A 27,982-nucleotide genomic window follows, 5' to 3' on the forward strand; every position below is an offset into this window, starting at 1 on the left:
CATGAACAAGCTAAAACCCAGTTCTTGACCTGCAAATCAAGGCTTGTGAACCTTAGCCTGTTAGCTCATGTGACCTGCAGGACAGTTCTTTAGGCTCATCTCACATCGAAAAGCCACGATAGCAATCTGCTATAGCTAGCCAGGCAACCTAGGCTAGCCTACTTGTTTATTTTTTGTTACATTCTTGTATATTTTGTATCTACTAGTGGACATTTGTACTTAAAATGTAATTCGTTTTGATAGTGCTCCTTGTAATCTGCTGCTGTTACCGCAATTTCCACCCGGGTATAGTAGGCTTACAGTAGGCTATAGGCCTAGTTTACCTACATTAAGGCCTAGTAGCCTAGCCTACACGGCGATTACATTAGCTCCCGAGATTACAAACTAGTTTGACAGCTGTTTTTTTGTCCATCGCATCGAGATACGGCGCTTTGGGCTTGGTCCACATCTGACGTAGACAGATGCATTGGCTTGAAGTTTGCTACCCAGAGCCGTAGAGAACTCTACCTACCTGTCTTAACGCATTGCCTGTTTGTCTGGCCAAGACCACCAGCAGAGGCCGTTGGAGGTGCTGTCTGTCTGTCTGTCTGCAGCAGGTCTTGTTAACGCAAGCAGGTTTGCAGAATGCCAACCTAGCTTTCATTTACACTATCTAGAATACTTCTATTCGCTCTCGGTGTGACGTTTCTTCACTTTGGCCTTTTCCATTTTTGATCTTTTTTTTTTCTACGTGTAAAAGTATGATTGTGATATGTGACTGTTTACACTTCATGACCATGGTATATATATTATAAATGCAGTACAAACATTATTTTCATTAGTACAGTACTAGGTCAGGACTACCTTGTGAGAAAACAAACTCATTTTTACTTCCTTGTTTTCAGACATTCACAGATCATATTAAAAGTTAGGAGACATGGAGAGTATTTGAAGATGGCACCCAGACCTCAACACATAAAAATTATAAAATGAACAATAAAATATTACTAGTCTATACAAGCTATATGCACACATGGAAAATACATTTTTCAAGTCAACTCAAACATTTTAAGATGTTTCTAAATGAAACCATTATAGGTGTATTGTACATTAACTTTCAAAATACAGTACAAACACTAATATGTTCTTTGTTTAAAAGAAATGTGTATTTTGCCCTTTTTCAGAAGCTGCAGGTTACAATGACTGATGAGGCAGTATAGTGCAGTAATCATTTTACAATTGGGAGAATGACGCTGGAAAGTGCAAGGTGTTCTTCAGTCTTTGATAATACAGAAACATTCCCCATCTGTACCGAAATATAATTTATCACTGGAATAAATAATAGTTCGGTTTTACAATATATTTCCTATATATTTCCCATATACATCCATTTCTGATCGTCTTTGCTTGATTGATGTCTCAGCACACAAGATGTAGTAGGAACTGGTAATTAACCTCATCAAAAACCTGTGGCAAAAACAAATGATGATGAGTAGGCTAGGTGCTAGGTACTGTAGACCGTAGAACACAAAAAAGGAATATCACCATACTTTGAAGATGTAATTATGATTATCGGGAAACAACTCCAAAGAGTCTCATCATAAACATTTATGAACATGATCAGCTTCAGTGAAGTCTGAAATGATGTTTGTTGATTCTTTTCGGAGAGGAACTAGTGTACAAGCCTGTTTACTTTTGTTGGTTGGAGAGAAAATGGCCCTTTGCCTAGATCTGGAGATTGATGAAGGGCGCAAACCCCACCACATCCTGTAGGAGCACCAGCGCCCTCTGTAACGGCGGCTCCACATCAATCTCTACATTCCGCTTCCGTAAGGGATCCAAGCTGGACTCCGTCACGTTGTGACAGTGATTCACCTTCAGGGACTGCAGCTTGGGGCAATATTCCGCAAGAGTCCTGCAAACACAGCAGGCAAAAGAGGTTTCAGCACAAGTGTACCAGAAAACTGCCAAGGGATGTGCCAACGCATCTCAAAGGAGAGTGGCAAGAAAGAGAGCAGACTAACCATGGCTCGGTGTACTACAGAATTAATAAATAAAAGGATAAGTGCACTAGGGGGCCACAAGTTCACAAACAGTGTGTTACCTGATGGACTGATTCCTAACCCTCAGGCAGCCCGTCAGGTCCAGCTGCTCCAGACCCCTGCAATTCTTGGCCACCTCTTCCACAGACTCATCCGTGATGTTGGCGTTGACTGCCACTGACAGGGACCTCAACTTGAGACACTTCCTGGCGAGGTAGCAGATGGCCTCATCCTTGAGCTGGCGACAGGCGGTGAGGTCGATGGATTCCAGCCCCCCGCAGTGGTCGGCCAGGCTGCGCAGGGACAGATTGTCCACCCATTCGCAGTGCGCCAGGCCCAGGTGCCGGAGGTTCGTGCAACTCAGGGATACTGCCACCAGGGAGTGCCGGGTCAGCCGAACACATCCCTTCATGTCCACTCTCAGCAGGTGCTGGTTCTGGCCAATCACAGGCAACAGCTCCTTGTCTGTCACCCAGTCTGAGCAGTTCTGCAGTGCCAGGCTCTGGAGAACTTTGTTGTCCCTCAGCATAGAGCAAAATGCCTCCTTCGGTATTGAAGGCCCTATCTGTAAACATTGGAGGATGGTTAGACAGTATCTAAGACAAACACTATTATTATTATTATCACACTTTTGGAGGGCACCACAGACTCTGGGTTCTTTTAACACTGGTCTAAAGCCCTACCTATTTAGAAAAGCTTTTAGTATGTAGCCTAATGTGTATTTTATATATTTATATTAATTAGTGTCTCTGTTACTATTCTGCAGTAGCAAACTCTAAAAAGCATTTTGCTTCCCCAGCCTCAACATCTGTACCTACCTGTGTGAGATCAAAGGTTCTGCAGTTGGCCAGGTACACCTGGATGAGGGCATGGAACTGCCTGCTAACTCTCTGTAGACTGACCAGGTGTCGCAGTGGCAAGTAGCAAAAGATATGTGTCACCAGCACATCCTCCCAGGGTAAGTCCAATAGGTGACATCTTGCACGACACATTGCAAAAAGACAGACGAGGTCAATTAGCTAGATCACTTACTGTATCCCTATAATGAAGGGATTTAATGAGCATTGAGCATTGGGGCACTGCTTCCTAAACAGGTCGACTCAACTAGAAGCTAGCTAGCCAATTGTGGAGCCACCTAACATTAAGCTAGCTATTTTCCTAGCTTGCTAGAAATTTTGTCAACAAAATACACGTTCCAAATACATACTTGCATCCATCTGTTCCCTCATTCATTTTTGAGTATTCGTAATTAGAGATATGCGGGGTAGAGAAAATGTTTGCAGGCTAGGTAGGCTACTCAGTGAGCGAGCCTGGCTGTTGTTCTTTGAGCCTTTGGTTCTTGGCATGGATGTATGGTTCTTGGTAACTGACTTCCGGGTTAGTATAATGTGGGGGCGTGTTCAAGAGTTGCGCTGTCACAAAAGGCACATGGATCAGCTACAGAAATATAGGCTATGCTTTCAATTTAAGTCACCATTCTGTGCAGTTATTCGTTTTGGCTGTGTATTTTGGATCAAACTAATGAAAGTGAATCAACGCATCATTTCCCATAAACGCACATAAATACTATAATATTTGTCTAAAATATCAAGTATAGAAATATAATAATTTTAAATAATAATTGGATAAATTAATTCAAATTTAAAATATTCTTAATAATGTAAACTACACGCCATTCATAAGTATTTGTTTACTCTGTGTTCATACTGTAGGACAGTGTTTTCCATAATTGTCAAGCACTGAGAGAAAGTAGCTGGATAGGCTACATACTGCATACCCATGCGAATGTTAAACAATTAACCACCCTGTCCATTCACCTCTCCGGAATACAATGGAGTCAATCATGCTGAACAACTGCTGACCAAAGAGTCATGTTTCCCTGAATGAGACAGGCCTACAGGGTGGCTGTGTGAATACTTACTTCTGACTGACTACTCTGGATACACAAGCTAAAAGTATAACCAGTAATGGCAGATGAATCTATCTACGATTTTGATGCAGAGACCTTGGATGGACAGACTGTTCCACTCAGCAACTACATGGGCAAGGTGCTTCTCATTGTGAACCTTGCCACCTTCTGAGGGTCCACAATAGAGGAGGTAATAACTCATAGGGTTGATGGTCAGATATTAATAGCCTTGTGAGACAATCCTGATCTAGCAAGCTCACAGATCAGGATGGTCTCACAAGGCTAGGTCAGCTACTATTAGCCCATAACAATATTATTCATGTATAGTGTATAAGAAGATGATATACCATTCTATGGATAATTTACACGTGTGGCTAATTGTAATGTCCATCTCTCAGTACCACAGACTGAATGCACTAATGGAAATGTTTGGTGACCTCAACTTCACTGTCCTGGGATTCTCCTGCAACCAGTTTGGTCTGCAGGCACCCGGTCAGAGCTATTTCCCCTTTGAAAATATGGATATCTGAATTGTGTTGTAAATATAAATATACCCTACTTTGATTTGTTCTACATTCTCAATGTTATACCAGGTTTAGACTTGTAATATTTTGTATGTATTCTTTTTGGCTTCAGAGGGAAATGATGAGACCCTCAATGTTCTGAAGTATGTGAGACCTGGTGGAGGGTATGTCCCGAAGTTCCCTGTATTTGGCAAGGTTGAGGTCAATGGATTAAATGAAGAACCTCTTTTCACTTATCTCAAGGTAATCATTTGTTACACTGTTATTATAAGAGGATGACATGTCAGTATTGTTGAAAGACTATATTTTATGTTATATATGCATCATGTATACTGAAGTATTAACCTAACACTTACTCAGGTGTGGTTTTATTAGTTTTAGTTCTCTAGCCTACTTTACTTAAGATAATTGATTATTTTGTTTGAAAAGGATGATTCTTCATAACTGACAGCTTCAGTCTTTCACAGGAATCTTTGCCTTTTGTGAACTCTCTTATTGGAGATATGAGGAGATTCTACTGGTCACCAATCAAAGTCAATGACATACGCTGGAACTTTGAGAAGTTCCTGATTAAAGCAGATGGAGAGCCTTTCAGACGGTAAGTCAAACTGTGAAACACCATAAAGATGGCCTTCTGTTTATCTTCACTTAAAACCAATGGCCTCTCCTTGATTCCTAGCTATGAACTTCATGGGCCCATTGAAGAGGTGGAGAGAGATATTGCAGAGCTGCTTTAGAGACACTGGTCTCATTCTTGGCAGTCAAGAGTGGGGTTTAGCCAGCAGCAGCAGCAGAGTGACGATCCCTCGGTAAATGCAGACCTGCATCTGAGCTGATCTGATGGGAAGGAGAAAAGGACTTAGAGTTTCAGTGCATTCACTCTGGGACCATACCCTTCCAGCTGCTGCTAGTGGCCAGTGTCACTATACTGTAAAAGCTAGCCTACAACTTCCCTTTGGGAGAGGACGTTATTAATAAATCAGTCCGAAACTAATCGAGTTGTGTTGTTCATGTACAGTAGTCTGAAAATTTGTGGTAAAGAAGTTGGCCATTTCACACTCAACCATTTTGGAAAGATGACTTTCCAAAACTCTCTTGCCCATCACAAGAAAAACATCCATAAATGTCATAGCAATAGTCACCGATACATTCTTCTTAGATAGAACTCCTCTTAGATAGTTTGGTGTATTATGTGTATTTTAAGTGAAATAAAATTTCAACCTACATCGTCAGTTATAATATGTTAGGGTGTGTGTCCACCGACAAGCTGTATTTTAGTGCTAGCACTGTTTTCTCATTGTTTACAATGGGTAATGAGCTCTAGGGCGCTATAGAGATGAGATTTATGTTCCAAGCGATTTTTGGTGCTAAAGCGCCATGAGCTCTAGGCTTTTTTTGCAGTTTAAAATAGTTGAACTTTTGTCGCTATAGCACAGACTGTAAAAGGCTGTTCTGGCGACGATAATGGTTGTTTTTTGGCAAACCTGCAGAGAGAGCGAACGTTTGCACTTGCTAACATTAGCTAGCTATCTGCACTTTGCTAGTTAATCTGCAGTCTGCAAAAACACGAAACTCGTTGCTAACGTAGGGGTAAAACATAGGTAGCCTAGCCAGCTCTAAACTCCAGCTCTAGTGCGCTCTACGCAGCTTTAAGCTTGGCGCTGTTCAGCTACATACAGCTTACCGGTGGACACAAACCCTTATTCCTTTAAAATACGAATTCAACTACAAATGGTGCTTCAAAGAGCACAGTCCTTCGTCCCGAATGCATGCATGAATTTGCCAATATTCCCAAATTTTATAGGTTCTAATTGGCCCATGTTACACCCCTCCATTGACTTTCATGAAATTCAGTCTGGTAGTTTTAGCGTAAACCTGGTTTTAAAAATTAATGGAGGTGAATGGCCGGCCGTGTTTGAGTGGCTCGTGGAACCACCCCGTGATTCAGATCCACTACAAAATTTAATGGGTTCTAAATTGACCCATGCTTCAACCCTCCACCGAGTTTCATAAATATCAGTCTGGTAGTTTTTGCGTAATCCTGCTAACAAACAAACAAAGAAAGAAAGACCCGCCCTGTGATTCAGAGCCGCTCTAAAATGTAATGGGTTCTAAGTTGGCTACACCCTTCCAGCGAGTTTCATGAAAATCGGTCTGGTTGTTTCTGCGTCATCCTGGTCAGAAACATGAATGGTGGTGAATGGCCGGCCATGTTTGGGTGGCTCGTGGACCCGCTCCGTGATTCGGACTTGGTCCAAAATTTAATGGTTTCTAAGTTGGACCACTTCTACAACCAGTTTCATTGCGGATTCCTGCTAACAGACAAACACACGCCAATGAAAACATTACCTCTCGCCCTGCGCCGCGCTGGGGCGGAGTTAAAAAAAAGAAGAAGCCCTTTTTACGTCACACGTTTCCACACGCATGCGTACTTGGCTCCTGCTGTCAGAGTCAGGGCTGTCATGGCGGCCGTAGGTTTCCGACGGTGGGCTGGAGCCCTTTCCAAGGGGAGAAGACTAGGTGTTCCAGCGCTCCTCTCTGGAGCCAGAGCAGGTTTGTACTTTACAATTTACCATTTTCTCATTTGATTGGATAGATACATTGAAATACGTATTAGCAACGATGTTGTATCCTGCAAGTGGGGACTAACCTTGACGAGCTAGCAAATGCTAACGTTAGCCAGCTAGCTAACGCAAGTAAGCGGTTGAGCGATGGGTCAGAATATTCCCTGGAATTAAAATTTGCAGTTGCGTTCCATTTTCTGTTTACATGTTTACGGACAGTTCTCCCACTTGCGTTGTTCGAATGCGACGTTCATATAGTGTGTTCATGAACTGATATTTAATTCACGTCGTAAATGAGTCAGAATTTCGTTTAGTGTGCAGTATAACTATCCTGTTTCAGAGAATTTTTGACCCTGTCTGTGCAGCCACCATTCATTGGTCACTCTCCATGTAAGCTAATCTATTTTCCCTCATTTTTGTTTAGCCTCGGGAGGTTCTAAAGTCATTCTTCCTGGTCCATACCCGAAGACCCCTGAGGAGAAGGCAGCAGCTGCAAAGAAATACAACATGATGGTTGATGACTATCAGCCAATAGCTGATAACGGGGAAGGGTAAGTGTAACCGAGGTGAATTGGTTAAAGTCACTCCTCAGTATAAACACTGCATGCCAATTTGCGCCATCAGAGAGCTAGCTTTTCGATGGCATAAGCAGTAGTGGATGTTTGACACATAGTCATGTGCGTTTGCGAATCAGAGGACCCGGGATCAATCCCAGTGTGGAAAAGTTGTAAGGAAGCGATACTGATGAGCGACGCACTGACACCTGTTAGATGGGGATGATAGTGAACTGTATTTTTGTAATATTCTAATCAGTTATCCGTTGATCTTGCCATTAAATCAGACTGCTTAGTTACTGTTTTGATTGCAGCATTAAAGACTATTGCATGTATTGTGTTTTTGCAGATATGGTGACTACCCAAAGTTGCCAGATAGATCCCAGCATGAGAGAGACCCTTGGTACACATGGGACCACCCTGACCTGAGGAGGAACTGGGGCGAGCCAGTAAGACAGACTCTTCATACAACTTTCATGTTGTTTCATTGTCAGTTAAACAGCTCAATTAAACTGACAATGTGTAACTTATGCTATCAGGATCAGTTCACTGTCCGGTGCCTGAAGCTTGATTGGAGCAGTTTGTGTCTGCCCTAGTCTGACTCACAGGATGTAGGGTTTTGAGATAAGCCTCTCATTGGCACTGCTCATAATTTCCAGCTGCGCCAATCAGATTCAATCCCCCGGCACTATTTTGCTTGGATTTTGGTTGGAAAAAAAACATCCATGATGATTGTGATTATAATGCACTGCCCCCCATCCCCATCCCCGAATATCAATGGGTTGCAGCCAGATCTTTCTCCAGCACTGGCACAGTGCTAAAACGAGGTGTGGAGATAGATCTGGCTATGCGAGACTAGGTGCGCCCACAAGGCCATAGAGGAATGTTCTGCGTTGCTGATTGGGTGCACACTCTGTTTTTCTAAAACTGGTGTCCACTGGACACACAATTTTAGAAATTGTTGTAGGGGGTCCGTGGGGGCATTATATTTTGGTGCAGCTGCCCACCGGTGACCGGGGTTTACGTCCTGGTCTCGCCAAATCCGAATATGGCCAGATCCCAGAGGGAGTGGCACATTGGGCCGCCGCTCCCTGAGGGTGGTTAGTTTAATCTCCGCTTGAGGGTTCGTTGTGCTACAGCGACCCCGTCTGGTGTCGGAATTAGTCGTGAACTCAGAGTCAAGGAGTTGTCCCTTTACTTCACATCACTGACAGGGTTGCGCATCGAATTCTCAACGCTTAGTAGGGGGTAATTGGACACTAGGTCAGGGTCCATTGGCTACCAAATTGGGTCAAAATGGGCTAAAATCCACAAATAAATTTAAAGAGAGAAATTGCTGTAGCAGAGCCAAACAGCGGGCGACAAATACATGGGTTTCATGGGAGATGGCAATATAGAATAATGTAAATGCTTACATGTATTGGAGTTTTAATTCTACTACATACTCTAAGTTTAATGGTAGTGTATAAAACCCAGATTTCACTTCCTGTGGATAATGGCTCACCTCACTTGTTTTTATTGTCCTTTTTTTCACCAGATGCACTGGGACTTTGACATGTTCACCAGGAACCGTGTGGATACTTCCCCCAGCCCTGTGGACTGGAGCTCAATGTGCAAACAGCTGGGTGGCTTTGTTGGGTTCATGCTGTTCATGTTCTTCCTAGGGGAGATGTTTCCAAGTTACCAGCCTGTGGTAAGAATTCAGATGGAGAACACACATGGCCTCATACAAACCTTTCTCTCAACTGAACAGGTTATTCAATGTTGTAGTCCTCCAGGGGATCTCGTTAGGAGATTTCATGAAGCAGTATGTACAAGATCAGTATTTTCCTGGACCACTACCTTTGAGCCTAATGCCAGGCTCACACTACAGGATTTTAAAAATCCTAACCGATTTTGAAATCGGGTTGCATCGTGCACATAAGGGGAATCTTCACAGATGTTCTTCTCTGGAATCTCAAACAAGCACACGTGACAAGATTTGAAAATAATGGCTCGTCACACACTACGGGATAATATCGTGCCCGAGGGAGCAACGCACCACTGGTCTCGCCGTCTAGCTTGTGAAGTAGGGACGTAATAATCTAAATATCAAACATTACAAGATAATCTTGGCAGAACATCTGTGCCGACCAACGTTCCAGACCAGATTTCCAATTGTTGGGAGGGATGAATCGGGAATAAATCGGCCCAAAAATCCTGTAGTGTGAGCCCGGCTTAAGGGCTTGTTCAGACTGGCAGCCCAAATCCAATTTTTGCCATATCCAGACTGGAATCAGATCATCACATGGGAACCGATATTTGCTAATCGAATTTGAGCCACATTCATTGGTGGCTTGAAATACAATTCAAATCGATTTGCTATAGATGTCTCGGGTCTGGACGCTCTAGCCACTCAAATCTGATATCAAACTGTCCTTCTTACATCACTCCCAATGCGCGACTGGGCGTGTTGATGACCTTTCTATCATGCCTGCAAAACCGGAAGAATATAAACAGCCAAGCGAGTAGCTGGAATGCTGGTGAGGTAATAGTAACCACATGATTGGATGGAGCGTTCAGAGAGCAGGTTTTGGTCCCGAGTGGAGTATAGAACGCCGGCACCAACGCTAGCAGCAACATCTTTCAGTCTCACCTCTAATTCTTTTCTTAATAAGAAAAGCTGTTAGTAGCACAACATTGAAAACACGTCAGTGACCTAGTGGACACCTTTGCCTTGTGTTTTTGTTGAATCTATGTTGCAGTAGATATTGAGTAAGTTATTTGAATACATTTTTATAGTTTTAACCACTGGCTACTGTTGAAAGAAGGGCATATGACACGTGCAATGAGCGTACATTACCACAGCAATCAATGCAGATAGGTTGACAATGTCTGAATACACAAATCCAGTCTGATCACTTGCAAATAAGTGTGGACAGTCAGTCGTAAAGATCAGATTTGAGAACGAAATCGGTTTTGCCTGCAGTCTGAACAATATACCTCAGTCTTTTGTGATTATAGTCTGTTGGGATTTAATTTTGTGGATGAGGCTACAGATGAAACACATGCAGGTGCATAAAGGTTGGGTGTTCCACTGGTGGTGTATTGTATTACAGTATTACAAAGCTCATGTAAGATATCTTGTGTTCCAGGCACCAAAGCAATATCCTTACAACAACCTGCACCTGGAGAGGGGTGGAGATCCTGAAAAACAGCCTGAAGAAGTCAAACATTATGAAATCTAATGTATGAACTCTACTTCGCTACTTGTGTATATTTCTGTGACTAATAAAGACTTAATGTTAAATATTAATTTTGTTGCATATTACAATATTTGTTTATAGATACATTTTAGAAACGACTGTCCTCAAATTAATAGTATACTTTGCTATAAGATTATATAGAATTATAATTGGCAATCTTAATTCATAAAGACAGTCAATCAATGCTTTGATTCGTGATTTATCAGTTGGGGTTAGAACCAGAAAGGCTGAATTTGAAGAGAAGGGCAACCTCGTTTACCAGTTCCAGCAGGTCAAATCAGGTTACTGACCATATCGGCCACCGTACAGAAAGACAACACGGCAGAAAGAGTACGTCGTCTGGGAGTGCCGGTAGGTTAGCTTAGCTTGCTAGCTAACTAGGTGGATTTAATCCTCACATGTACCACTGCCTAGCACGACCTAAATCAACGTAAGTAAATTCATGCTGTGAATGTACACACAGTTGATTAGCATTTTATTGTATCAAATGATTTAATAATCAATTAGCTACAGTTTTATATGAACGATAGTTTGCGCCTATAACGTAGCCCTGCCACTAGTTAGCCTAGCTAGCCATCTGCCTGGCCTAACGTTAGCTCCCTGTCAGTTTGAGAGGTTTGACTGTAAGTAGGGCAGCTGGTTAGACAAAGTTGTGTTGCCTACTTGTCTAACTTAACTGTCATAAGTAGCAGCCATTACCGATAGCTAACTAAATATATTTTAGCTAAATGTAGTATTGTTGTTTTTTTTTACTGCGAGAGTTCATATTTTCTCCCCAAAATGAAGCTATGAAGTTAGCTGACTTTAGCTAGCGAGCAGCAACTCAATTTGCTCACTGGCAGACGCTTTTATCCAAAGCGATGTAGTGGTTTCCCTTACTGCCAGTAACGCTAGTTGCTTATGGTGCGTTCGTTTATAACTGGGAGGTGCAAATTGCGACTTGCTACTAGGAATGATTAAATAAAACACCTCATGAACTCGCACTTCCTCGTCGCAAATTCGGATATGTTTCTCAGCCCCCAGTTGCTCGAATGCACTAGATATAACTAGGTAACTGTGATATAATGGTATATAGATATAACTAGGTAACTGTGATATAATGGTATATAGATATAACTAGGTAACTGTGATATAATGGTATATAGATATAACTAGGTAACTGTGATATAATGGTATATAGCTCGAATGCACACAGGTCAGAAGTAGGTATTTTGCCACTTGCGACTTGCCACATCCGACCACAAACGAACGCACCATTAATACTGATGATGGCAGGATACAGATCCCTGTCATGACTTGCTTAAACTTTAGTTAACGTTAGCTAGCTAGCTAGCCGTTAGCTCTCAAATAAATGTCGTCACCTTGTCGCATAACCACAGTCTGCCATCCACCCACGTTTCCATTTCTCAAAGTGCGACCCCTCTCAATTCATTAGTCATTGCTGAAGAGAGAATTATAACTGACTCGTACTGAGCATATGGCTTTGTGCTGCTTTCAGGATTCAGAGAGAGACATCTTATCCAGAGAGACATCTCATCCAGCCCAGGAACATGAGACTGAAGGAGATTCAGAGGACTGCCCACCAGGCATGGAGTCCTGCCACCCACCATCCCATCTCTCTCGCCTTAGGTAATGTGTTTGTGTCTAGGCCTCACCTCGCCTGTCTGGTTTTAACAGGATAGTATTTGTATTGTCTTTTATTTACACACGCACATACTGCAACTATGCCAATATTCAAATCACAAGACAGGCACAGTAGAACAGATGCACGTCCTCTTGTCGCCTAGTAGGCTGTGGGTGCTCTGCTATAGGAAAATATGTGAAGAAAGATTAAGAGTTAACAGAATAGAATAGAAAGTTTATTTATTTATTGCCATACATAACCAGTACAGGTACATTGGAATTGTAGTCATTGCTAGACCTTACTTTAACTTATCAGCACTAATCAGTTACTGATTCCTGTCCTAGGTACATAGCTAGACATTTTAAGATTCCCAAGCTGGCAATTTACTATCAAAAATCTAGCAGTCTGTCAATCAATTTTATCCTCATGCAATTAAATAACATTCAAGTATACAGTTGTACAGAGTCAGTTGTTGTCTATTGTATAGGCAAGAGTAAATTGTTATTGTCTCATATAGGCAAGGAGTTCAAGTGTTGTCAGTTTGGTCTCATGGTCTCATTGTCAATGAACAGGCACGTCAGCACACCAGTTAGATGCCTCGTTCAACACCACTGCTGCCCTGGAGATATTTGAATTGGATTTTGCTGATCCTTCTTTGGAAATGAAACCTGTCGGGTTCTTACCTACCTCTAACAGGTGAGCGCCTATAGAAATGATCCTACAATACTGTGAGTGTGGACCTACCTCTCATGTTGTTATAATAAGTTACTGTACTTCTAGTCTAGCATAGTCAGAACTGTCTCCACACTTCGTTTATGCTGTGCCAGTGCTGGAGCAGAGCCGGTTGCTGGATTGTTGTTGTTTCACGTAGTCTGGGAGAATCTCCCATCGCCACTGATTAGGCAGTAATAAACAAATGACAAGGCTTATCTCCAAAACGTACATCATTGAATCAGACTGCTGTATTTATAACAATTGCATGTTAGGCTTTAGTCCTTTCATACGTTAAATGCAATTATTGTTAGTCGCTTTGGATAAAAGTGTCTGCTTAATGGCTAATGTAATGTATGTCAATTGCATGTTGTCTTGTCTCTTGTCTGTCTCCTAGGTTGCACAGTCTCATCTGGGTGAATTTTGGGATGGGAGTGGGTGATTCGGGAGGGAGACTGATTGGAGGCAGTGAGAATGGCACAGTAACCGTGTATAACCCGGAGGCCATAGCAGCCTCTGGGGAGGGGGCTGTCATAGGACAGTCTGATAAACACACTGGCCCTGTCAGAGCGCTAGATTTCAACCCTTTTCAGGTAAAGCCAGCAGTCACACTGATATGACATTACCCCCATCCCCCCTTTTAAATAGTAATGCATTGTCTAGTAAATCTTCATGTTCCACATACTGTATCAGGGTTTGCTAACTTGAAAGCTCTCTCTTTCAGAGTAACCTTCTTGCATCGGGGGCGAATGATTCAGAGATCTATATCTGGGACCTGAATAACTTCAGCAATCCAATGACACCGGGTACAAAGTCCCAGGTAATGTCTGGTCCACATATAAAACCTGCATTTACACAAGATTCACACTCTTCAGTTAATGTTTTTTTTTTCATGCCCAAAACTGAAACCCCTGACAGGAGTTGTTACTATGTTGAACAGTTGTCTTCCTGTTTCCTTACCCTTTGTAGCTATGTGAGGTAAGAATGAAAGCAGCTGCTCCTGTGTTGTTTATTTGTTGAGTGGTGTGTATTTAACCTGTGTGAGGTTGTGGGAATAAAACACTGCTTGTCACCTGGTTATCAAATGGCCATGTCTCAAAAACATGTTACCCTCAATGTTAAGCTGTTTGCTCAAGTCAGCAGTAATCCCTATGTGTGTGCCTTGGTGAAATGTTTTCTAATCATCAATAATAATTTTCCAATCAAAGAGGAGTCTCTTTTGGTGTATTAATGATGCTATGTTCATGTTCAAAATAGAAATATAGCGTAATCTTGCACTGTAAGCTTTCGATAGAATGCTTGTATTCTGTATGTATGTTATAAGCATAAGGAATATGTATATGGAATATCTTTCAGATTGAAAAGGTTTCTTACTGAGACATCCGTTCATAGTTGGTAACAGTCTCCTTTCTCTCCACTCTCAGCCTCCTGAAGACGTCAGTGTGGTGTCCTGGAACAGGCAGGTTCAGCACATCATGGCCTCCGCAAACCCCAGTGGAAAAGCAGTCGTCTGGGATCTGAGAAAGAATGAGCCCATCATTAAGATCAGCGACCACAGCAACAGGGTGAGCACATGGTGTTTGTGGCAGCTGCCCTGACATGTTCACATACGTTGCTCTTTGCATCTATGCACACAGTTCCAGCTCAGTGGCCTTGTGGTTAGAGTGTCTTCCCTGAGACTGGGAGGTTGGGGGCTTGTTCCCCGGCCGAGTCATACCAAAGACTATACCCTTAGCACTCAAGGGTTGGATTCGGGGTAAGTCCCTGCGATATATTCGTCATATTATGTCATGTCCAGGGGGTGTACTTGTACATCAAGCTGACTCACGCTAAGGAATCAGGAGGTGAGGCTCCATAGGGCAAGAGCCTGGGAACCATTGGTTCTCAAGGCTGCTTACTTACTTACACGGTTGCTCACACCCGTCTGTCCCCTCGCTTGCTGACCTCTCTGTCCGTGTCGTAGATGCGCTGCTCGGGGATGCTCTGGCACCCAGACGTGGCCACCCAGTTGGTCTTGGCCTCAGAGGACGACCGCCTGCCAGTCATTCAGATGTGGGACCTTCGCTTTGCTACATCCCCCCTGAAAGTGCTGGAGAACCACACAAGGTGAGGCATTGGACACCAATTTAGGCTGCTGCACTGGACTGGTACGATTATGATGAATCTTTGTTGGTTGGCTGTTGGCCAATCCTATTGTTTAAGAATATCTTCCTTCCCTTTCTTTCTTTCTTTCTTTCTTTCTTTCTTTCTTTCTTTCTTTCTTTCTTTCTTTCTTTCTTTCTTTCTTTCTTTCTTTCTTTCTTTCTTTCTTTCTTTCTTATTTTCTTTCTTTCTTTCTTTCTTTCTTTTTCTTATTTTCTTTCTTTCTTTCCAGGGGAATTCTCTCCATATCCTGGAGCCAAGCTGACTCAGAACTGCTTCTCAGTAGTGCTAAAGACAACCGCATCCTCTGCTGGAACCCAAACACTGGAGAAGTAAGTCAAACCTCAGACCAGAATCTGCTTCTTGCTCTCTGACACCCCTGCAGCGTGCCATACACCAATGCTAACATGTCCCCTACCTCTTGTCCTAGGTCATTTATGAGCTGCCCACGACCAACCAGTGGTGCTTTGACATCCAGTGGTGCCCCAGGAACCCGGCCCTGCTGTCAGCGGCCTCGTTCGACGGCAGGATCAGCGTCTACTCTGTGATGGGGGGAAGTCTGGAGGCGCAGCAGCAAAGCGCTGCTGACAAGGTAGAGGCTCGCTATTCAGTTCCACTGTCATGTCAATCATTTCCATGTCTTCGTATGCCCCGAGGAGACCATTAAACCCCTGTTTTATATCAGTATTACCACACTGCTGTAGAATCCATTGTTATAGCAGGTTACTTGATCCATCAGGGTGTGTAACTATTATTATTTGTATTATACATATTATTCATTACCAAACAATGGACTGGTTGCTCAACTAATCCGCCTCTGTTAGTGCTTTGCTGATATCAGGCAAGGAAGAATTCATCATAGCACACAGACGGTTTAGCCTTTTTCTTTGTGGTGCACGTGTACTAACATCATTAATCTATCTTCATCAGAGTCAAGAATGGACAAAGGCCATGGTGACACTTAATAGCTCTCTGATACCTCTGCCTTGTTGTCCTCCACAGATCTCCTCCTCGTTTAACAACATGGACCCCTTTGGGACAGGGCAGGTGCTCCCCCCACTGCAGGTTCCACAGCCTACAGCCCCGACCACCATAGTCTCCCCACTGAAGAAGCCCCCCAAGTGGGTGCGCAGGCCAGTGGGGGCTTCATTCGCTGTGAGTGCATCACACTTTCAGACTTACTTTCCAAAGGGAACATGGATGTGCACGTGTCGTTAGGTACTAAACTCTTGAGTGATTGAATTACTGAGAGGCGCGCTCTCTCTCTCTCTCTGTCCAGTTTGGTGGGAAGCTGATAACCTTCCAGAGCCCCAGGCTGGCTCAGGTCCAGAGCCCCCAGTCGGCGCCCAGGCAGGTGTTTGTGAGCCAGGTCACCACAGAGACGGAGTTCCTGCAGCGCTCCCGCGAGCTCCAGGCGGCGCTGCAGTCGGGCTCCTTCTCCAGCTACTGCCAGGCCAAGATCCACCACGCCTCCTCCGACGCCGACAAGGACCTCTGGAAGTTCCTCCTGGTAGGAATATCAAAGAGTGGATAACATCTAGGAGCCGTCTAGGATATTCCCGCTGTACGTTGAAGTGTTTACATGTTATCCACAGGTCAACTTTGAAGATGAGGCGCGGGTTAAATTCCTGAGACTACTGGGTTTCAACAAAGATGAACTGGACAGAAAGGTATTTGGATGTCTGGTTTTTTTTTTTTTTTACCTGCATGAGGAAACTAGATATTTGTCCTCCGTGAACTGAGTTTTATACCCCTTGTCCTCTCGTTCTCCTAGATTACGACATGCTTGGGGAAGAACTTGCAGCCTAACGGCCACGGTGTGGACGCCAACGATCTGGCAGAGAAGATGCAGCAACTCTCTGCTCAGGTCAGCTTTGAGACAGGCTCTGTCGCCCCCTGGTGTTCATACAGTCTGTTACATGCCTCTGAGAAAATTCTTTAAAAACAAAGTAATTTCTCCCACAGCGGTCAGAAGAGACCAATGCTGCCGGCGACGCTGCCGTGACCCCAGATTCAGCATCACCATCTGACTTCTTCAGCCAGATCCCACAGGAGAAACCGCTCTTCCATATCCCTGTTTCAGCCGGTAATCTAAACCTCCCATCACATCACATTACAGTACAGTACAGTCATTTAGCAGACGCTTTTATCCAAAGTGAATAATTGCATTTAACGTAGGAAAAGCCAATGTACTACTACTTGCCAGAATTCACAAGTGCATCTTCTTTCTAAAACAAGTGACTAAGAGCATAATCTAGTGCTGAAGGCAAAGTGCAAGAATAGCAATCTAAAATACAATAGGTGCATAAGAGGGAGGATCTTTGAGCCTACGACGAAAGATGGGCAGCTACTCTGCTGTCCTGACCTCAGTGGGCAGTTAATTTCACCACTCCGGGGCCAGGACAGAGAAGAGCCGTGACCGTGTTCATCGACCGCAGGGGCCTCAGAGTGACGAGGCAACCAGTCGCCGGATGCGAGCTGTGTAGGGAACGGAGAAGGGAAGTTGTGTGGGAGAACTTGGGGTGGTTGAACACCAGGCGGGCAGCAGCTTTCTGGACAAGTTCCAGAGGTTTAATGGTTGATGCCGGGGCCCCAGCGAGGAGGGAGTTGCAGTAGTCCAGGCGGGAGATGACCAGGGCCTGGATGAGCACCTGCGCCGTTTCATCAGTGAGGAAAGGGCGAATCCTCCTGATGTTGTAGAGCATGAATCTGCAGGAGCGTGTGATGGATGTGATATGTGCGGAGAACGTCAGGGGTCACACCCAGATTCCTCGCAGTCCGAGTCGGTGTCACCACTGTGTCTTCAATGGTGATGGCCAGGTCCCGGTGCGGGCAGCCCTTCCCCGGGAGGAACGGCAACTCAATCTTGTCCAGATTGAGCTTGAAGTGATGTGTCGTCATCCACTCCGAGATGTCAGCCAAGCACCCAGCTATGCGTGTCTCCACTTGTGTATCAGAAGTGGGAAATGACAGGACCAGTTGGGTATCATCGGCATAGCATTGATAGGAGAAGCCATGCGAGCGAATGACAGAGCCCAGAACCTTTGTGGAACCCCCGTAGTCAGACTACATGGTTCCGACATCGACCCTCTCCATGTCACCTGGTAGGAGCGGCCCGTCAGGTAGGATGCAAACAGGGAGTGTGCAGAGCCAGCGATGCCTTTCTCCTCGAGGGTGGAGAGGAGGATCTGGTGGTCTACCGTATCAAATGCTGCTGACAGGTCTAGGAGTATCAGGACAGAGGAGAGAGAGTTCGCTCTCGCGGCATGGAGTGACTCTGTCACTGCAAGGAGGGCGGTCTCTGTCGAGTGGCCAGCCTTGAACCCGGACTGGTGGGGGTCTAGGAGGTCGTTCTGGTGGAGGTACGAAGACAGTTGGTTAAAGATGTTCAAGTGTTTTAGATAGAAAGGATAGAAGGGAAACCGGTCTGTAGTTTTTGACATCAGAGGGGTCGAGGGATGGTTTCTTCAGGAGGGGGGTGGTGTGATCACACACACAGGGGCGGCTGTAGCTTAGTTGGTAGAGCGGGTCGTTCAGTGATCGAAGGGTCAGTGGTTCGAATCCCAGCTCCGACTGTCCACATGTCGAAGTGTCCTTGAGCAAGACACCTAACCCCAAATTGCTCCCAATGAGCAGGTCACCTTGCATGGCAGCTACCGCCATTGGTGTGTGAATGGGTGAATGAGAGGCCATTGTAAAGCGCTTTGAGTGCCGCTAAGGTGGAAAAGCGCTATAAAAGTGTACTCCATTTACCATTTTACACACACATACACACACACATATCAAGATGAGTTCATAGCTCATGTGTTAGATTTGATATAACATCAGCTCTCTTTTTATTCAGTTTGCCACCGTGAAGGTAGATTTCCTCACTGGTGTGTCTTTGTGCGGCCTGCAGACACTGACGGGCTGATCAGCCAGGCTCTGCTGGTGGGGAGCTTTGAAGGGGCGGTGGATCTGTGTCTGAACGACGGGCGGTACGCCGAGGCCATCCTGCTGGCCGTCAGTGGGGGGGAGGAGCTGCTGAAGAAGACCCAGCAGAGATACCTGGAGAAGCAGAGGAACAGCATCTCAATGGCATGTCTGCTTTCTGGATGTGGGGGTGTCTGACGGGGCTTGATTAAAGGCAAAATAAATCTTATCTAGGCATGATATCAGAGGTTCAGTTATACAGTACTTAAGTCTGCTGCACATGGTAGTCTGCATTTTGCTTAAACAGGGTTTTATGGATCTAAGCGTTTTTTTCTCTGAGAAAAATGAATGACAATTGTACATGATAGCCCCTGTCATGATCTGTGGTTAACACAGGATTTGTTAACTTGGACATTTTGGCCTAAGTACATTTCTCTCTCACTGGAACTGGAATTTTTAAATTATGGCACCCTGGAACCTTATAATTATGAAGCCATTATGTAGTCAAAGCAAGAACATAAAAAATAGACAAAAACAACAAAACAAAACACACTAACATACAAGGGACAAAGTAGATTCATTTTATCCATAGGCTTTCAATTTTTAGATTTGCGGAGGTTGCCGATGCTAGTAACAGCCGACCGAAATTACAACATCACTTGACGGGTCTATTTGAGAGTATTTGCTGTTTCTAACAGTCGGAATATCCCATATTAAAAGTGATCGTTCTCCCGTCAGCTCATCTCTTCAGTGGTGACCCAGAACTGGAGGGACATCGTCCGTTGCTGCGATCTGGACAACTGGAAGGAGGCTCTGGCCGCCCTCCTGACCTACGCTCACCCTGAAGAGTTTGCTCCTCTGTGCGGTAAGAGACAGACGTCCGGTTCTGAGGTCAGTGTGCAGCTGGAGTACGTGTGCAGCTGGAGTACGTGCCACGAATCTCCTCAGAGTTGACGGCCTCTCTCCCTGTCCCCTGGCAGACACCCTGGGGGGCCGTCTGGAGGGCGAGGGGACGGAGAAGCACTGCCTGCAGGCCTGCCTGTGCTACATCTGCTCTGGGAACATCGAGAAGCTGGTGGAGTGCTGGGCATCGCAGAGAGACTGCTCATCCCCCCTGGTTTTAGAGGTACCATACATCTCTGGAACGATCATCAGCTTGCCTTTATTGTACCGTCTCCACTACGGACTCCAGTTGTGAGGCGTTTCAACAGACCGATACCTGGTTTTGTTCGCATGCGATCGGCAGGATCTGGTGGAGAAGGTGATGATTCTGCGCAAGTCCATCGAGCGCCTGCGTAACAGCGAGGTGGCGGTGAGGAGTCCCGTTCTGGCCGACAAGCTCACGGACTACGCTGGCCTCCTGGCCTCGCAGGGCAGCCTGGCCACCGCCATGTCCTACCTGCCGGAGAGCACGGACCAGGTGAGCAGCAGATACACCACCTCCTGGTCTGGTCCAATCTCAGAAAACCACCTCTCGGACATCTGGTCCAATCTCAGAAAATTACCAGTAGGACATCTGGTCCAATCTCTGACTATTTCCAGTGCATTTCAAGATAGCGGCATGTAGAGAGAATCCAAGGAAAGACTCTTGAGTTTGCCCCTTTATCGTAGTCTCTCTCCAGATTCAAATATTAAGTTGAATTACTGCGCTCTGCATACTACAAAATAGTCTTTGCCACTTCGCCGCCAAAGCTGGTGTTCTGAGGGCGCATCGACGGGTCAAAATTGAAAGAGTGACAGGTCTTAGTAGCAATGAGAGATGCTAGCCCGCGGGGCATATCTATGGGTGGCCTGATCGCGAAAGTCGTTACTCAATGGTGTCGCCGGGATTCCGGCGCTACCAATGAATTGCCAGGATTTGAACACCAGATTTTTTGCATGAAGTGTCCCAGATCCATAGAGAGATCTGCAGCATGCAGTAACGTAGTTAGCGTAGCTTATGTAGTGTATCAGCGAAAGAACTCTCATGGGTCTGGCGTTAAGACTACCTTTATCCTACCTCAGATTCCCTGTTTTTTCCTGCTCGGTCTGGATTCTGTGACGTGTGTCTCTCTGTCGCCCCCCGCAGGCAGGGATCATGATGTTGAGAGACCGGCTGTTCCACGCTCAGGGAGAGGCGGCTGTCGGCCAGCGGCCCCCGGTGCCCTACGACAGGGTCAGCGTCGGAGCAGCCAAGCCCGCCCCCGCCCACGACCCCGCCCCCTCCGCTCCAGAGCAACCTCCAGCACAGACTACACAGAACACGGTAGCGGACCCATCCTTATTCAGTGGCATCACATTGCAGCTAAGAAATGTTTGAACGATTGTGATTTTTCTCACTGTAGGGGCCGCTCCAGCCCACCCCTCCTGTTCAGACGCCGCCAGTCAGCCAGCCCCCCATGTCGACCGTTTTCACGCCGCAGTCGGCTCCTGCCAACGCCGGGCCAGGCCCCGCCGACGTGGGGCTGCCCCCTCCCTCCCACGTCCTGCCGCCCAGCTTGCCACGCCCCGGCCCGCGGCCCGCCTACCCCCAGCATCCCGCCCCAGGTAGGGCACATGTGGAAGTGCACGGGTTTGGAGGTACACAGGTGTGGAAGTGTAGCTACTACCCTACTGCAACTATTACGGGGGGGCGGGAATTGAAGTGTTACGGCAGCAGTGTACAAGACGCACAGTCAAGACATCAGTGCAACCCCTACGTTTCAGAACGCCTAGTGTGATGGATAAGATACATTTGGGGTGTCAGCACTGGAAAAAGTACAGCAGCAGCGGGAAAGAAGTACAGAGTAATAGAGAATATAACTAGATAGTATACATAATAAATAGAATTAAATTGCAAGAAAAATTTGAACCCGGATCTCTCATGTGACAAACACCGTTTTTACCTACCTACCACCTACCTACCTACCTACTGTACCTACACCTTTACCTACCTACCTACCTACCTACACCTTTACCTACCTACCTACCTACCTACACCTTTACCTACCTACCTACCTACCTACCTACTGTACCTACACCTTTACCTACCTTACCTACCTACCCACCTACCTACCTACCTACTGTACCTACACCTTTACCTACCTACCTACACCTTTACCTACCTACCTACCTACCTACCTACTGTACCTACACCTTTACCTACCTACCTACACCTTTACCTACCAACCTTACCTACCTACCTACCGACCGATAAAGACACTTTATATTGTGTCTCCCCTCTGTCTGTCTACCCAGGCTACCCTCCTCTTCAGCCATTCCAGCCACAGATCCTGCCAGCGGGCAGACCATCTGCCTTCCCCCCGCCCGGCCCCCAGATGCCAGCTGCCAGCCTGTCTGGCCCCCAGCTGCCCCTGCCGTCATCCTCTGGCCCCGGGGGCATGCCCGGCCAGGGGCCCCCTCCCGCCGGCTTCATGCCCTCCGCCTCGCTGCCCTCCGGCCCCATGCCGCCCAGCTCCCAGCACCGGGGCCCCATGCCCATGTTCCCGGGGGCCTCTCACAACCAGGGCCCTCCTCCCCCTATGGCCGGCGGGCCATACCCGCCCCTGGGTCCTGGGTACCCCCCCGGCGGCCCCGGAGCTCCGGCTGCCCAGTCCTACTCCGCCCCGGCAGTTCCTCCTCCCCCCACAGGTGAGAGAGACGGCAGCACCATCGCTGCTCCTCAGTCATGTTCACTCCATCACTCAGCACATCTCTGCTAGCCTGACTGTCAGACTGATGCTCATGTATGCCACTCTGTGGATGAGGTGATGGACAAAGGACCATGTTGTTAAATGGATAAATGCTCATTCAGCTGTTCCCCCTTGTTTGACTTTTCAGGGTACTACCCTTGGCTGAACCCCCTTTGTGACGACGAAGGTGACAGGGCTATAGGGTTGGAGATGGCTTAAGAGTGTGAACGCAAACGGTGGCGGACGTGTTTGCCTGTGCAGCAGCAGCAGCGGCAGCCACATGCTTGAGGGACATGTAGTGCGTTAAGGACAGATGTAGTCATTGTAACCGCGTAGTGCAAAGAATCCACTGTGTTCAGCTGTGTAAGGCTAGGATCCATTAAACTCTTCAGTCGGAGAGTAAAACGCTGTTCAGCCGACACTCGCTGATACGGATGATATTGCCGACACTACAACCTGTGGTGTACTTGCTGTTTATCAATGCGTATGTGTTGTGTACTGTGTACTAGACGGGCACATATTTTGCAGTGCGTTAATTCCTGAGGGCCTGCGCAGCCCACGCTCCAAAGGAACGCAGGAAACACACGAATGAGGCGCGTGGTAACCATCTTTTGTACGCGTAGTTAAAAGCAAGTATACCACAGGCTTATGAAGCGATGTGTAAGCGCTACATATCTGTATTACCTGCACTGATTTCCAAACAATAATGAAGCTACATTGGCTATGAATGCTGTCACTAATTATGTGTAACTGCTCTTTGCTAATGCAGTGGTTATTCTCACTCGTTGGTGCAGTGATCCATGCTAGCGCTGGTTTGGGTATCTCCTTTTGCGGTTGAGAATGAGTTTTGCTCATGGAACTAATCTTTCCTCATAGAAATGTTTTTGTGATTTAGCTTGGGCTGCTTGTTGAGCTTGTTTCAAAGCCTCTGGAAGAGGTTCCCCCGACTGACTGTCGATCTCGTTCCTCTCAGGATCTCAGGATGGCTGGAACGATCCGCCCGCTGTTCGAGGGGGTCCCAGGAAGAAGAAGGTAGTAGGATCTATGAAACATGGTTCTACACCCCGTTCTGTCAGTTCTGTGCACTGACAGGAACATGCTCTGGCGCGGGGATAGTTCTCCATGCTTGGGACCAGCTCTGAAGGTCTTCGGTGAATGTGTTATTATGTTGTGTGCAGGTTCCTGACAACTACACCCCTCCTGCCCCCATCACGGCCCCTGTGATGGGCTTCCCCATGGAGGCCCCCCAGCCCCACGACCGCACCCAGGTCCCCCCCGGCGCCCCCCAGGAGCCCAACGTGCAGGTCAGTACTGCGTCCAACCACTAGGGGGAGCTATTCCTATCATTGTGACTTCTTATTTGAATCTTTCAGATAAGATTCAGATTTTATTTGTCACGTAAATGGTATAGCGTACAGTGGAATGTTGCTGCTGGCTCTGATGTGCTCCAAGATTACAAATAAATAAAATAAATTACACAATTTACAAATTACACAAAGCTATATAAATAAAGGCACGGGCATGGATGGATTATGTACATGCTATAAATAAATAACCTGGTGGGGGTGGGAGGGGCTATACTCTCAACATATAAAGGCATGGGTGTCTTATTTACATGCTATAACTATAAATAATCCTGTGGGTGAGATATACTGTCATCTCGTATGCATTATACATATATGGTGATATTATACAGTATATACTAGATATACTGACACTATGTACTGTACACTAGATGTAGTGACACCGTGTACACGAGCTAGAGTCATTCAGGTGCGGGATGGGCTCGGGGGAAGGAGAGTCTCTCTGAGCCTGGTAAGAAGCTGTCTCTACCTAACCCCCTGTCTCTACCTAACCCCCTGTCTCTACCTAACCCCCTGTCTCTACCTAACCCCCTGTCTCTACCTAACCCCCTGTCTCTACCTAACCCCCTGTCTCTACCTAACCCCCTGTCTCTACCTAACCCCCTGGCTCTACCTAACCCCCTGTCTCTACCTAACCCCCTGTCTCTACCTAACCCCCTGGCTCTACCTAACCCCCTGTCTCTACCTAACCCCCTGGCTCTACCTAACCCCCTGTCTCTACCTAACCCCCTGGCTCTACCTAACCCCCTGTCTCTACCTAACCCCCTGTCTCTACCTGTCTCTACCTAACCCCCTGTCTCTACCTAACCCCCTGTCTCTACCTAACCCCCTGTCTCTACCTAACCCCCTGTCTCTACCTAACCCCCTGTCTCTACCTAACCCCCTGGCTGGTGCCGGGTGTCTCAGCTCCTGCAGCAGCTCCCGGCTGAGAGGGTGGAGCAGAGGGAGATCCCCGCCGAGCACATGGTCCTGAAAAGCACCTTCGACAGCCTGGTCCAGCGCTGCCAACTTGCCGCTGCAGACCCGGTGAGACTGACACGCGCATACAGACGCACACAAACATACACACACACAACCACACAGAGACGCACACACACAAACACACACACACACACTCTTGAGAAGGAACAACATTAGTTACCATAACTGTGCTGATGACACCCTGCTCTATATTTCTGTGACACCTCACGACTACAGCTCAATTGACCGTTTCATAGAATGTATTGCTGACGTAAATGTGTGGATGTCACAGAACTTCCTCCAGTTAAACCAGGACAAAACTGAAGTATTGATCATTGGTGGAAAAGGTGTGAGAGAGAGACTGACTATCGGTGCACTTAAAAACACTTTCACTGAATACCAAATGCCAATGTAGAAACTTTGGTGTCGTGCTGGACTCTGATCTTAGCTTTGAGGCACATATACAGAATGTGACAAGGACCTCATTTTATCTCCTAAGAAACATTGCCAAGGTGAAACCTTTCCTCTCCCAGACTGATACTTGTAGACTGTACATTGCTTTTACCATGTAGCTTTACTTATGTTAATATCTTAGTGTTCTTAATTTGCATTCTCTGTTTTTAAAGTTTTTTATTCTATTTTACATTATCTTTAAATTTTTAATTATTTTACTTTTATTGTTTCTTTTTAATCTGTTCTCACTGTGTTAACATGATTTATGTTTTTATCTCTTTTTATGTAAATCTCTGTGCTACATTGATTTGTATGAATGGTGCTATATAAATAAAATACCATTGACATATAACTTATGTTGAAAACTAAGACTTTTGTTTTACTTTTTTGTTGACAGCAAACAAAAAGAAAACTTGAGGATGCATCAAAACGTCTCGGTTACCTCTATGACAAGCTGAGGGAGCAAACGGTAAGGACACTTTGCAGGATCTTGTGCTCCTCATGTCAGCGACATACACAGGTCCTGAATAGAGACCAGTAAAGCTGTTAAGACAGTTGTGCAAAAGTGAACCTGTAGGGGGCGACAAATCGCAAATATACCACATCCTATGTTGAGCTGCTCTAATGGGAATTAACAGGAATAAACTGTAAATGTATGGGTATTAACAGGAATAAGTTCTGTTTTCCAGTTCATTCCTGTTAATTCCCATAAATTCCTGTTAATTCCCATCATGGGAAGTTTGTGAATAACAACCCTAGTTGTCGTCAATTGTTAACCTGTTTCTTGCGTCTCCACCCCCCCACATAGCTCTCTCACAACATCCTGGGGGGGCTCCATGAGATCAGCCGCTGTGTGGCCAGCCAGAACTACCAGCGTGGCCTAGAGGTCCACACCCAGGTGGTCAGCAGCAGCAACTTCAGCGAGATCTCTGCCTTCATGCCCATCCTCAAAGTGGTCATGACCATCGCCGTTAAGCTGGGCGTTTGACACCGGACAAACACAGCCCCAGACGTCAGTGTGACAGATCCTGTTGTTATATAAATATATTATTTATTTCTTTAATGACATGTGCTTTGACATGAACACGTGTTGGGGATTTGTGATTTTCCCCGTATCTCTGTATCTCCTCCTCCTGAGAGGGCTTCTGACAGGGAGGGGGCGTTAACTGTTAACCGACAATATAAAGTCATTGTTAATGTGATCATTTGTAGCAAGCCCTGGATATCCTTCTGAAGTTGGGATTGTTTCGTTTGGGATGGAAGAAGTAAAGTTCTTTCTTAAAGTTAAGTGCTGAAGCGTGGCGGTACAGGTTCTCAGCATTCATCCATGTTGTGACAGTCTTACAGGGGTGGGGGTGGGGGCAGGGTCATGTTCTCTCTTTAATGCTCAGATGATGAATGAGTTCTTATAAATACTGTACCATAGAAATGACAGGATATGTCCAACACATGGTGCCATCTATAGGGTGTTCGGGGCCAAAGCACTGCTACCGAATCTGATTCACTGATCTTAGTCGAGTTGCTGGATTTTGTAACAGTCAGAATTATGAACAGAGCTGTGTGGCGGCCTGTGTGATTGTATGAGATGTTTGTCTATGTTGGTTTGCACCCCCTGCAGCGTGCATGTCTGTTGTGTGTTGAGCAACGGTACACCACTAACATTGAATGCTTAAAGACATGATTTATGGAATAAGAAATCTGTTTAAAAAATCTATTGAATGTTTTTGGGTGTATTGCAAGCGGTCTATAGGCTACATTTCAAATTAAGTTGATATTCTGCACTCCCTGTTATACTTTTGGTTAATTTATCTCCACTTGCTTCATCGTATTTCCTGTAGAAATGATTTCCTATCCCACCATTTGGTCTGTACAAATGTGTGGGATCGTCCCTGTTTTGTTTTCTTGTGGAAGTGTCCTGTAATTACATTTTGTATTTCATTGTAGTCTAGGCAATTCAATGCTACAATTAACTCCATATAATATGATAAAACAATACAGCATTTGTGGTGTTGAGAATATAAATTAATACAAAGAAAATATATGAGGCATATTTGAAGTGCGTGTTAGTTTTCCTCTTATTGGAGACCAGTCAGACTAGTAGGTAGTGCTACTGGCCACATCAAGGAGGCATCATATGGCAGCAGAAGGCATTGAAATGCCTTAGTGCTAATTTGTGTTGCACAAATATTTATACAATCCACGTTGCTTACATCGTCATTCGTTGCTGTACATTCTTTTTCAAATAAAACATGTATGGAGACTTGTTTTGTGCCATTAATCAGTGTATCATAGGCCTATTATATTATAGAGGGTGTATTATAGGCCTATATATCCTGTGTCATTTTGATA

General features: G+C 45.6%; 4 protein-coding genes across 4 annotated transcripts; 3 read left to right on the forward strand and 1 right to left on the reverse strand.

Annotated features, from left to right (window-relative positions):
• Nucleotides 1-1,036: 1,036 nt before the first annotated feature.
• fbxl15 (F-box and leucine-rich repeat protein 15) lies at nt 1,037-3,341 on the reverse strand. Its single transcript, XM_084456471.1, has 4 exons — nt 3,229-3,341; nt 2,840-2,999; nt 2,084-2,586; nt 1,037-1,894 (listed from the first exon to the last, which is right to left on the reverse strand). The coding sequence occupies exons 1-4, from the start codon at nt 3,252-3,254 to the stop codon at nt 1,705-1,707; spliced, it is 879 nt and encodes a 292-aa protein (XP_084312597.1). The 5' UTR covers nt 3,255-3,341; the 3' UTR covers nt 1,037-1,704.
• A 647-nt stretch (nt 3,342-3,988) lies between these two features.
• On the forward strand, nt 3,989-5,191 carry gpx9 (glutathione peroxidase 9; the record flags this gene model as incomplete). The annotated part of the gene is made up of 5 exons (XM_084455975.1): nt 3,989-4,120; nt 4,329-4,422; nt 4,567-4,697; nt 4,922-5,052; nt 5,134-5,191. The coding sequence occupies 5 exons, from the start codon at nt 3,989-3,991 to the stop codon at nt 5,189-5,191; spliced, it is 546 nt and encodes a 181-aa protein (XP_084312101.1).
• Nucleotides 5,192-6,906: 1,715 nt separating this feature from the next.
• ndufb8 (NADH:ubiquinone oxidoreductase subunit B8) lies at nt 6,907-10,861 on the forward strand. Its single transcript, XM_084456468.1, has 5 exons — nt 6,907-7,007; nt 7,443-7,569; nt 7,922-8,021; nt 9,110-9,265; nt 10,707-10,861. The coding sequence occupies exons 1-5, from the start codon at nt 6,917-6,919 to the stop codon at nt 10,797-10,799; spliced, it is 567 nt and encodes a 188-aa protein (XP_084312594.1). The 5' UTR covers nt 6,907-6,916; the 3' UTR covers nt 10,800-10,861.
• A 287-nt stretch (nt 10,862-11,148) lies between these two features.
• Nucleotides 11,149-27,896, forward strand: sec31b (SEC31 homolog B, COPII coat complex component). Its single transcript, XM_084455904.1, has 27 exons — nt 11,149-11,247; nt 12,316-12,446; nt 13,014-13,137; nt 13,550-13,745; nt 13,877-13,972; nt 14,577-14,717; nt 15,116-15,258; nt 15,527-15,626; nt 15,725-15,886; nt 16,297-16,449; nt 16,574-16,804; nt 16,890-16,964; nt 17,069-17,161; nt 17,260-17,380; nt 19,193-19,371; nt 19,945-20,071; nt 20,187-20,332; nt 20,453-20,626; nt 21,275-21,451; nt 21,531-21,732; nt 22,423-22,815; nt 23,005-23,043; nt 23,830-23,888; nt 24,035-24,160; nt 25,127-25,246; nt 26,031-26,102; nt 26,442-27,896. Exons 1-27 carry the CDS (start codon nt 11,216-11,218, stop codon nt 26,619-26,621), a joined length of 3,792 nt encoding a protein of 1,263 aa, XP_084312030.1. The 5' UTR covers nt 11,149-11,215; the 3' UTR covers nt 26,622-27,896.
• Nucleotides 27,897-27,982: the final 86 nt, after the last annotated feature.

This window comes from Borostomias antarcticus (assembly GCF_949987555.1).
Source record: "Borostomias antarcticus genome assembly, chromosome: 22".
Classification (NCBI taxonomy): domain Eukaryota; kingdom Metazoa; phylum Chordata; class Actinopteri; order Stomiiformes; family Stomiidae; genus Borostomias; species Borostomias antarcticus.

What these genes read in the sequence shown, in the direction of transcription:
- fbxl15 (XM_084456471.1), bottom strand. Translation starts at nt 3,254, where the DNA reads ATGAATGAGGGAACAGATGGATGCAA. An exon ending in GAACCTTTGATCTCACACAG is followed by an intron (nt 2,587 to 2,839) that starts GTAGGTACAGAT and finishes CAATGTTTACAG; the next exon opens with ATAGGGCCTTCAATACCGAA. An exon ending in GTTAGGAATCAGTCCATCAG is followed by an intron (nt 1,895 to 2,083) that starts GTAACACACTGT and finishes CTGTGTTTGCAG; the next exon opens with GACTCTTGCGGAATATTGCC.
- ndufb8 (XM_084456468.1), top strand. Translation starts at nt 6,917, where the DNA reads ATGGCGGCCGTAGGTTTCCGACGGTGGGCTGGAGCCCTTTCCAAGGGG. An exon ending in ATAGCTGATAACGGGGAAGG is followed by an intron (nt 7,570 to 7,921) that starts GTAAGTGTAACC and finishes GTGTTTTTGCAG; the next exon opens with ATATGGTGACTACCCAAAGT. An exon ending in GGAGGAACTGGGGCGAGCCA is followed by an intron (nt 8,022 to 9,109) that starts GTAAGACAGACT and finishes TTTTTTCACCAG; the next exon opens with ATGCACTGGGACTTTGACAT.
- sec31b (XM_084455904.1), top strand. Translation starts at nt 11,216, where the DNA reads ATGTACCACTGCCTAGCACGACCTAAATCAAC. An exon ending in GTGCTGGAGAACCACACAAG is followed by an intron (nt 15,259 to 15,526) that starts GTGAGGCATTGG and finishes CTTTCTTTCCAG; the next exon opens with GGGAATTCTCTCCATATCCT. An exon ending in CCCCCAGCATCCCGCCCCAG is followed by an intron (nt 21,733 to 22,422) that starts GTAGGGCACATG and finishes CTGTCTACCCAG; the next exon opens with GCTACCCTCCTCTTCAGCCA.